Source organism: Garra rufa, chromosome 3 (assembly GCF_049309525.1).
Source record: "Garra rufa chromosome 3, GarRuf1.0, whole genome shotgun sequence".
Lineage (NCBI taxonomy): Eukaryota > Metazoa > Chordata > Actinopteri > Cypriniformes > Cyprinidae > Garra > Garra rufa.
This window is the reverse complement of record NC_133363.1, coordinates 9,495,360-9,507,299: the sequence shown is the minus strand read 5'-3', so window position 1 is coordinate 9,507,299 and position 11,940 is coordinate 9,495,360. Positions and strand designations below refer to the sequence as shown.

General features: G+C 32.3%; 1 protein-coding gene across 1 annotated transcript in view; it reads right to left on the bottom strand.

Annotated features, from left to right (window-relative positions):
- Positions 1 to 11,307, bottom strand: part of galnt18b (UDP-N-acetyl-alpha-D-galactosamine:polypeptide N-acetylgalactosaminyltransferase 18b) — a 148,934-nt gene extending 137,627 nt beyond the window's left edge. The window contains exon 1 of the mRNA XM_073835761.1: positions 10,808 to 11,307. Coding sequence (XP_073691862.1) covers positions 10,808 to 11,045 — 238 coding nt within the window. The 5' untranslated portion in view covers positions 11,046 to 11,307. The remainder of the gene's footprint in view (positions 1 to 10,807) is intronic.
- Between the last annotated feature and the right edge of the window lie 633 nt (positions 11,308 to 11,940).

The window sequence follows — 11,940 nt, the reverse complement described above, 5'->3', positions numbered from 1 at the left end:
CAAAAAGTGAAAAAGCATAATAGGACCCCTTTAATATTGTGCTTTTTTCCCACTAGTCTTTAAAGGAATCAAGTTATGAAAGCAAACTAGTCTAAAATCTCAAACTGACCAGGTCCTTAAGGTGTTATTTATTAGTAATGCACTGATATTACTTTGGGCTGATTAAAATGTCATGATTTACTAATGAGTAAAGAATTTTGTTAAATTATTTGTATTTTTAATGTTAACTTTCAGTCAGCATTGCATGGCAACAAGATGTAATGTACATGTAATAATAAGCAGCAAAATTAAATATCTAATATCAACCCATAAGCATCAATTAAAAAATCAAGATTTAGAATATTTTGCATCTGACACAGATTCATTTGACAAAGCCAGATTTACCATATGGGCATTTGGACACAAGTGCACCACATCCAAGCGGGGAACGCTATTTGTAACACGCTATTTGAAAATGTTTTCAAATAGCGTGAGATACAGCAGAAACGCCAGCAGAGTCCACCAAACAACACTGCACACGGACCGTCCAGGAGGGCTCCCAGACCGGGGCGTCCAAGAGGGACAACGACACCTTATTAGATTGAATAAGACTGCGGTACTTCATCATGCTAAGTTACAGGACATCGACTTAAACAAAACACACAGAGAGACACAGTATAAAAACCAGTTACTACCTAATTTACTAGTTTTTTCAAATGCCAAGTGAGTTAAAGCACTATAAATTCAAGCAGCTATGTGTTGTGTGTGAGCTGTACTGATTAATAGCCTGTCCTTCTAGATCAGAGGCTTTGCCGTGTCTTTGTTTAACAGAGCTCATTGTGATTATCACAGGATAAACCCTCCAGCACGGCCATAAATCAGCCCTGCCGAGGCTCCTCACTCGCACAGCCATCTGTCAGTCAAAAGGGCAGCTGAGGGCATCTTGAAAAAGTTCGAGTCTCTTCCGAGGGGTGCCAAGTACAACATCTCGGCTGTGTTTCCATGCCTTTCTGTCGAGGTAATTAACCCCAACCCGCTGCTTATTAGAGCAGACTCATAGGGAGCGGAGGATGAGAGGAAATGAGAAATCACAGCTTCTCAAAGAAGCAAACGCAGTCCTCGGAGACGGTGTCATCCGCTTGACTCTTCTCAGATCACGCCGCCATCAAACCAAATATTCCCTTACATACATTCCTACACAGCAGTTAGGTAACGTTCAGAAATAGGACATCCACCTTAGCATTTCTCTAAAAAATAATTTCCAAGCATCTGTAAATTTCTATTGCACACTTTTACATTAACCTGAATAATAATACTGGCTGCATAAATATTCATATTTGAAATTTGAACAAAGACAGACAAAAACTAGCGCTAGACTGCTTGTCATTACCATCACATCTCAACTTCTCAAATAAGTTCCAACGAGACCTGCAGCTTTTCTCCTGGCACTTGTGTCTGTTGCAACAAGGCATTTTTTAATGAGCAAAATGTAAAAATAATAGAATGCGTTTCCTCCGTTTCTTTAAAAGTTTCTAAAGTGCTCCAACTTAGTGGTTATTTATATATTTATTTCACTTGCTACACTCCTAAGAATAAAGGTGCTTCACGATGCCACAGAAGAACCTTTTTTGCCTGAATGGTTCCATAAAGAATCTTTAATATCTGTTTCACAAAAGGTTCTTTGTGGCAAAAGAAGCTTTTTCAGATTATAAAAAGGTAAGAAAGAGATGGTTCTTTAAAGAACTTTTGACTGAATGGTTCTTTGTGGAATCAAACTAGGTTCTATGGCATCGCTGTGAAGAACCTTTTAAAGCACCTTCATCTTTAAGATTGTACTGCTAATTGATGTAGGCATTTTTAAACAGACAGGTGGTAATATCATAAATAATTTCCAGACTAGCTAGACAAATTCTCTCCATTGTGTTCATACAAGCACTTGAATTCAGTACAGATGAACCGGAAACATGAAACAGTGAATAAACAATGGTGAGAATTCATCAAGCTGGTCAACATACTCACTGAACAATTGGACTGAAGTTTAATCTGCAAGTACAAATATGCTAGGAATTTTTCTTGGTGTTGGTGTTGTTATACAGTCAAACCTACATTTATTCAGACACATTCAACACTTCTCACATTATCATAGTTTATTTGCATGGTAATAAAATATGACAAGAACTCAAGTGTTAAACTCTGTCAGAACAAATTAATCTTGATAATGTCAGATAACTTTGATAGAAAAGTATGTAATGGATTACAATTAACCAAAAATAACCAAAACTATCAATACTTTGTTGACCAATTACCAAGCAATGCTTGGTCTTTGGTGTAAAAAGGTTGCATTAGCAATTAAAGAAAAAACACTTAAGCAAAGTGTCTGAATAATTTTTAGTCCAAATTTGTATCAGTTTTACTGGTAGTCCACTGTATGAAGAACTTTTGGGTATAATATGTCACAGTCTACTTTATTTTGTTATCCTCACTGAAAAAAATATAAAAAATTATACCTGGTGTCTCAATAATTTTTGGTTTGACAGTAATTACTTATTATTACTAATAAAAAATGTTGACATAAATACTAAAAATATTAAATATGAAATTACATCCAATGTAAATAAAAGCTAAAAAATGTTTGATTATTATTATTATTATTACATAACACCCACCTGTGATCTAGAGATACACAATACACAAATTCCATGTCTTGCTCTGCATTTTTCCACATTGAAAATCAAGTTTTTACAAAATGTGTCACATTATGGCATTTCGTATTGACTTTAACCTTGCAGTTAGAAAACAAACCATTTTCTGTTTTATTTCAAAGAAAGCAGTGTTTGTCATAATCATTAGTGGGATCTAAACAATTTCATTTCCTATTCCACAACACAAAATCATATTCCTGCTTCTTCTGCTGCTGAATTTTATCCTTGAGCTCCCATGAAACGCTATTTTCTTGATTTGTTTTTGCACGCTGTGAAGCGCTTTGCATAAAAGCTAAATGCAAATGGTATGAGAGCAGATAAACAGAATGTTATGAGCTGAGAATCTGTTCGCTTCACTTCGCTCCTGCACACAATGTAACCACACAATTGAAAGGGGGACTAAGTGATTCTGTTGTTCTTTCTCTTTGGCTTTCAGCAGAAAATCCACTACAGCGCTAAAGAGCTGCTGTGCTGAAGCGTGCTGCATTTTCATCAAGTTGAGGATGACAGGGAGATCAGGCAGGCCATCCTCCAGGCTGTTTGTACCAGGTGGTAAAGCCACCCAGGTGAAAAAAAAATATACTTAAATGCAATTAAAATACACTTAAATACCCGCAAATACATTTTTAGTACATTGTTTTTTTTGTGTGTTAAATAAAAGTTTGATGGTTATACACTATAAATTTACTAAATAAAAGTATGTTTATACTTCAGTAGGACTTTAGTACACTTGACAAAAGTATACTAAATACCAGTAATACTTAAATAATTTTTTAGTGTACTACAATAAAGTACACTACAGAAAAAACATCCAAAAGAGTTTTATTAGTGTGTTTTTCAAAAGTGTGCTTTAAATGCTTTAAACATTAGTTGATTTTTAGTACACTGTTTACATACTAATCTTGAGTTTAAAATAAGTTAATATATAAAAAATCTATTAGTAATGTATTGTAGTAGAAGTACATTTTCCCAAAAGTTGTACTTAAGTACACTTAATATGAATGCATTATTATCACTAACACTTAAATTGATTTTGAGTATGGTAATTTTAAGTTTACATTAAATTGATTTTATTAAAAATCTATTAATAATGTACTGTAGTAGAAGTACATTTTCCCAAAAGTTGTACTTAAGTACACTTAATGTGAATGCATTATTATCACTAACACTTAAATTGATTTTGAGTATGGTAATTTTAAGTTTACATTAAATTGATTTTATTAAAAATCTATTAATAATGTACTGTAGTAGAAGTACATTTTCCCAAAAGTTGTACTTAAGTACACTTAATGTGAATGCATTATTATCACTAACACTTAAATTGATTTTGAGTGTGGTAATTTTAAGTTTACATTAAATTTATTGCATTAAAAATCTATTAGTAATGTATTGTAGTAGAAGTACATTTTCCCAAAAGTTGTACTTAAGTACACTTAATATGAATGCATTATTAGCACTAATACTTAAACTGATTTTGAGTGTGGTAATTCTCCCAGGTTAAAAAAAAGTGCACTAAAATACACTTTATTTAAGTATACTTAGTACACTTTTCAGTAATGTACTAAAAGTGCTCTATTTTCGCACACTAATTTTGTACTTATTGTACTAAAAAATAGTATTAAGTATATGTTAAGATAAACTTAATACCATCTAAGTGTACTCAACTGTGCTATTTTGAGACACCATGAAATTGAACTAAAATGTGCTTTTAACATACTATATCTGTATTTAAAAAAAATATATTTAGTTACAACTAGAAATACACTTGAACCCTGCTTTTGAACATTTATAAATATATTTATGACTAATTTAAAGTATAGCAATAATATATTAAAAGAATATACAAAGTGTGAAAAAAGTGTGCTAAAATACAATTTAAGTACACTTAGTGCACTTCCCTAATGTACTTAAAGTGCTCTATTTTCGGCCACTAATTTTGTACTCTATATACTAAAAGTTATTCTTAAGTATATGTTAAGATAAACTTAAAATCATCTAAGTGTACTCAACTGTGCTATTTTGAGACACCATGAAGATGAACTAAAATGTGCTTTTAACATACTATATCTGTATTTAAAAAAATATATTTAGTTACAACTAGAAATACACTTGAACCCTACTTTTGAACATTTATAAATATATTTATGACTAATTTAAAGTATAGCAATAATATATTAAAAGAATATACAAAGTGTGAAAAAAGTGTGCTAAAATACAATTTAAGTACACTTAGTGCACTTCCCTAATGTACTTAAAGTGCTCTATTTTCGGCCACTAATTTTGTACTCTATATACTAAAAGTTATTCTTAAGTATATGTTAAGATAAACTTAAGATCATCTAAGTGTACTCAACTGTGCTATTTTGAGACACCATGAAGATGAACTAAAATGTGCTTTTAACATACTATCTCAGCATTTCCAAAAAATGTATTTTGTTACCACTTCTAATAGGATTGAAACATATTTCATAAACCTTTAAATATACTAATTATACATAAAAAATAAACTTACTGATTATTTAAAATACATGAATAATATATAACAAATGTATACAAAGCGTATTTATAATGTATTGCCCAGATATTTTTATTACAAAAAAATACACTTGTTGATTATTTAAAATACATGAATAATATATAATAAATGTATACAAAGCATATTTATAATGTATTGCCCACATATGTTTAATAATAAAAAATACACTTCTTAATTATTTAAAATACATGAATAATATATGATAAATGTATACAAAGTGTATGTCACGCCCTTGGACTGTTTGTCTTGGTTTTTCCCAGTGTTTCCCCCATTGGACTGTCTGTTTGGTTTCTCCCATGCCCTTTTTTGGTCTTCCTGCTCATTAGTGTGATCCCCTCCACCTGTTGTTGTAATTATCTCCCCTTTATAAGTTTGTTTGATTTCCTTGTTTCTTTGTCCGGCTACAAGCGTTACACCTATGTTCCTTCGTTGTGTGCGCGTCTTCTCCCGCCATTCCTGTCTATTGTTACTCTGCCTGAGGATTTATTGAAGACTTTTTATTGAAGACGTTATTTTTTGCTTTCCTACACGTTTCGTGACAACGTATTTATAATGTATTGCCCATAAATTTTTATTCATTATAATACACTTATTAATTAATTAAAATATATCAATTATATATAATAAATTTATTCAAAGCGTAATTACAATGTCTTGCCCACATATTTTTATTAATAAAAAATACATTATAAATACGCTATGTATACATTTATTATATATTATTCATGTATTTTAAATAATCATCAAGTGTATTTTTTATTAATAAAAATATTTGGGCAATACATTATAAATACGCTTTGTATACATTTGTCATATATTATTCATGTATTTTAAATAATCATCAAGTGTATTTTTTATTAATAAAAATATTTGGGCAATACATTATAAATACACTTTGTATACATTTGTCATATATTATTCATGTATTTTAAATAATCAACAAATGTATTTTTTATTAATGAATATATGTGGCCAATACATTATAAATACGCTTTGTATACATTTTTTATATATTATTCATGTATTTTAAATAACTAATAAGTGTATTTTTTATTAATAAAAAACATGTGGGCAATACATTATAAATACGCTTTGTATACATTTGTTATATATTATTATTGTATTTTAAATAATCAGTAAGTTTATTTTTTTATGTATAATTAGTATATTTAAAGGTTTATGAAATATGTTTCAAATGTATTATAAGTGGTAACAAAATACATTTTTGGAAATGCTGAGATAGTATGTTAAAAGCACGTTTTAGTTCATCTTCATGGTGTCTCAAAATAGCACAGTTGAGTACACTTAGATGATCTTAAGTTTATCTTAAGGAGTACTTAAGAATAACTTTTAGTATATTAAGTACAAAATCAGTGCCCGAAAACAGAGCACTTTAAGTACATTAGGGAAGTGCACTAAGTGTACTTAAATTGTATTTTAGCACACTTTTTTCCCACTTTGTATATTCTTTTAATATATTATTGTTATACTTTAAATTAGTCATAAATATATTTATAAATGTTTAAAAGTAGGGTTCAAGTGTATTTCTAGTTGTAACTAAATATATATTTTTAAATACAGATATAGTATGTTAAAAGCACATTTTAGTTCAATTTCATGGTGTCTCAAAATAGCACAGTTGAGTACACTTAGATGGTATTACAGTAAGTTTATCTTAACATATACTTAATACTATTTTTTAGTACAATAAGTACAAAATTAGTGTGCGAAAATAGAGCACTTTTAGTACATTACTGAAAAGTGTACTAAGTATACTTAAAGTGTATTTTAGCACACTTTTTTTACATTTTGAATATTCTTTTAATATATTACTATTATACTTTAAATTAGTCTTAAATATATTTATAAATGTTTAAAAATAGGGTTCAAGTGTATTTCTAGTTTTAACTAAATATATTTTTTAAAATACAGATATAGTATGTTAAAAGCACATTTTAGTTCAATTTCAGGGTGTCTCAAAATAGCACAGTTGAGTACACTTAGATGGTATTAAGTTTATCTTAACATATACTTAATACTATCTTTTAGTACATTAAGTACAAAATTAGTGTGCGAAAATAGAGCACTTTTAGTACATTACTGAAAAGTGTACTAAGTATACTTAAATAAAGTGCATTTTAGTGCACTTTTTTTTTACCTGGGCACAGCTGGCATGTACCTCTTCCACATAAATCATTCATTCTGGAAAACACTTGTATGCTACGGAGAGCAAGGCAGTCTGAACTCTCCAATGATGAAGTTTAAAACAACCTTGTGGTCAGCGCTGTGTTGTAAGATACAGATTTACCGCTTACGAGTACTACAGTCACCCTACCTTTGGATAAGGAATGTACTTAAAGGAACAGTTCACCAAAAAATAAAAATGCTCACCAACGCAGTGAATGGGTGCCGTCAGAATGAGATTCCAAACAGATGAACCAATCATCACAATAACTCACAAGTGAACTGAAAAGCTATGTGTTTGTAGGAAACAAATCCATCATTAGGATATTTTTAAAAACTGATGCCTTTTGGTTAAATTCTGTCAGTTTATCTCAATCAGGAGAGAAATATGCACAGATAAAGCATTGTTTATAAGCGAAAGCAGTCTAAAACATATTCTTTTAAAACATATGTTTGTACATTTAAATGTGTGAGGACAACACAAACAGATTGGACTTTTTCCACTGGAGAAGCGTTATTATAGATTATGGACTGGCATTTTGACCAGAAGCAATGCTTTACAGTTAAAACATCTTAACGATCATTTTGGATCTTACAAACATGCAGCTTGTTACTTCACAATGCATTCATTGAATTGTGGATTACTTGTGGATTATTGTGATGTTTTAATCAGCTATTTGGGCTCTCATTCCGACGGCACCCATTCACTGCAGATGATCCATTGGTGAGCAACTGACATAATGCTAAATTTCCCCTAAATTACCCATCTGAAGGTGAGTAAATTTTTAATACATTTTTAATTTTTGGGTTAACTATTCATTTAAAGTAATTTTCTAAGTTCAAAGGTTAAGCTCAATCAAAAGCATTGTGGCATAATGTTGAATCTTACAAAAAAGACTTTTTTCAAGTGAAAAGCACAAATCAAGGTCACATCAAGACACTTACTGTAGAAATGTAAAGCTTATTTTATATGAGCACTTAAATGAAATCTTCTGTTAAAATGTAAGGTGTTCACATTTTTAAAGTCATCGTTGTCATTATTACTTTTTAAGTAAAGATCAAAACGATTTTTGAGCTAATCAACACTGCAAATCCTGTCAGTTAAGCTTAAATTGTACTGAACCCACAATATTTCATTAAAATTCACTGCCAAACTACAAAGACCACGCTATCTCAGATAAACCTTAACAATGCCTGCCATGCAATAAAATTCATGTGTTGTAACTAAAAAATGCTCCCTAACGCGCCCTCCAAGTCCATTCCTGAAGCTCACAGCCGTTGCCAAACAGCACAACGTGTCTGCGGCTGTAGCTCGGGAATGTTTGCTCAAGTAATCATCTGTAGCTGCCTCTCAGCTCAGTGAGGTTTGTTTGCACCCTTGATTCGGCTTGAGCGCTACACTGGCTGTCTGCAACCCATATCAACATACATCCAGAGTAACTAAGACTGAATCATCTCTCTAACAATGAAGTGTGTCTGTTATAACAGAGCACAAAAGGAGTCCATTAATAAAGTCTTTCTTGAGCAATGCAAAATTTGTATTTCTAAGATATTTACCGAAGCAGACAAATCATGCTGTGCATGCTGTTGTCTAATAAACCAGAAAGAGAACAACAAATTGCTTGTGTTTTCAGTTCTGCAACAAATTAGTGCTTTCCGAAGTAGCTGAAAACGAATCCGGAATAAAGCTTGCGCAACAGTGAGAAACTACAAACGCTTTATTGTTGCACAATGTTTGGCAGATGCTTTTGGGGAAAGGCGGGTTAGGCTGTACTAATTGCATGGGGTAGAATGCACCATGCACTTTTTGCATGAATATTATAAAGATCAATCAATATATATAAACGATAATCCAATTTTTGATGTAACTGAAATGCATTAAAACAAACACTCTTAAGAATAAAGATTCTGAAAGGAAAAAAAGACGCAAAGAACCTTTCTGTAAAAAACAGAATATTTAAATAATCTAAATATGAAGAACCTCTTGTGCAATGGAAAGCTTCTAGATTCGTCCATATGACAGTTATACGTTTTTATTTTTCCAGAGTGTATCAAATAAACGAATGCATTAATAATGATGGAAAAACCTAAATGTGTGCTAAGTAGTGCTGAAAGATCTAAACTACCTGTACAGATAGAAGCAATCAGCCACTTTTCATAATTAATGTTCAGCCAGTGCCAAGTTCATTAAACAAGAGTCTCTGAAGAGAGAAGAAGAGGAGTTCGCAATCATCAATGGTCTTTGTGAATCTGCCAGACTGCAAAGTGGAGGTCACACCTGCATAAAAGTGTCATTAACAATAAGGCAAAGGCACAATCAACCTGATTCGAACAGGACAGGACAAATAATTGCTATTCAGGTCATGATGTTGAAACTCTAGATTTTTCCGTTAAGCACCTGAGTGGAAGATACTCTCCACAATGGACTGCTATTTCCCTCACCCCAGCCCAGGTCAAGTCCATTCACAGTGCAGACAAAAATTTACCATGGTAACCACGGTGTCTACTAAAATACTACCGAAGTTACTATAGTTACTGTCACAACAACAAAACATAGTATAGCCCACTACTGTATAGTATGTGTACATACTTGTCATTTATAGATTTGTAATTTTCTATGTCATTTATGTTTGCGACGACTAATACAACACCATTACAGTATTTTGATGAAATTTATAGTTAGTAAGTGCAATAATTGTTATACATTTCAGGTAACTGTGGTAACCATGGCAAGTCATTGTGAAGGTGGTAATTTAGTTGCACTTACAATGAAAGGTTTTTCTATAAATGCAACAATTTGTGCCTCTGCATCAGCAATAAAATATCATTAGTTACATAATGTGATTTTTTTTGCTGATTTTGTTTCTCAGCTGTATTTCATTTTCTCAAGAAAATAATTCACAAAATATTGCATTTAGTGTTTAATAGTGTGTGAAAAAGCATCTTACTGAGGTCTTGTATTATTTGACCAGTGTTTATTATTTGTATTTATTTATTTATTCAGTGTTGACTGCATTAATTAACCTCAAAATGTTACCTAGGTTACTGTAATAAAAAATATATATGGTTTTTACTTATTTGTTCAACTATCTAGCTGGGCTTAAAAACGCATTTAACCTTCATTTCCAAATGTGTTGCTTAGTATAGTGAAGAATTATATCTATTTCAGAAATTCTGTCTAGTTCATTCTAATGTTAGTGATTATTTAAGCCACCTTTCCTCAGAATTTGTTTTTAAAAAATGCGTTCATTGTCCATTCTATACTCTGTTCTTGGAAAGTGGGTTAACAACTCATTTTGGCAGATTATTTATGGTTTGCAGCTCTATTTCTAACCGTTTTATAGAGTAAGCGTCCTCTCTAACGCGACATTTGTACGCACAGTTATTAAACGGACATCCGTCTTACCTTGTATATGCTGATTAACTACATTCTCCAGCCGATCCAGTCGCTCTATAATCCGCAGAGTTTCTCCTTTCCTGTCGCCTTCCAACTTTTTGGCTGGGACAGGCATCGGCACTTTGATGTAGACATTAGCGATGTAATTAGTGACCCATCCGACGTACAAAAGACACACTATGTTGGTCATGCCACTTAGTATTACACATGTAGACACCAAAGTTTTGGTTCTCCTGGTGCAAGCCATTCCGACATCCCTCCATATAGAGTCCGAGACACAGCGGACAAGTGCGCCTGTCCTCAACTCTGGATGTACTCCGATGGAGAATCACGCGCTAGTTTAGTCCTCTCGCCTTATGCAAACACTACAGTCCGCGCTTCATTCTGCCACTTGGCTGTTCAGCTCTGACAGATTCCAGCGACTTGAAATGGACAACTATCGTCTTGTTCCGACACGAAGCGCCGCGTTCTCCATCTGCAGCGGTATTGAAAGAAAAGGAGAGCGAAGGTGCGCGAGTATGTGTGTGGTTTGATCCTGAGCCTGTTGACCAATGAGATGAGCTGTAATCTATGGAACCAATTGCACAATGATCCAGCAACTGTAAGGAGGTGCTTTATAACGGCAGAAACTCCCACTGTTTCATAAAAATGTGTAGTTTTCTTACTGTTCCATATTAACAAACGCGACTTAAACAAGCAAAATAAGGAAGCACACTGCATTTTAAACTCTAATAGAAGGCTATACGCAAAGCAGATTGGGGAGTATTTTCAGCAAAACGTGAGTTTTCACCATCATTCCATCACTAAGAAATTAACAAGAAAATCACTGTGCACTTTTTCAATATCCTCCTTATTACAGAAGTTGTGTGCAGAGTATAGAGAATTTAGGTAATGTTGAAGAGGGTCTTTATTTAGCAGTTGGGTCATACTACAGAAACGTCCACTTTTCTGTCCCTTGACTTTACAGGAGTATTACAGTTGAAATACACGTCAGGGTTACAATATATATATTGTATAATATATATATATATTATTTTTTTTATTTGAAACAATATGTTATTTGAACAATTACACCTTCCTGAGCCATCAATGCTCGTATATCATTATTTTTTTTAATTAATTATATAGAATTCCAAGTACCA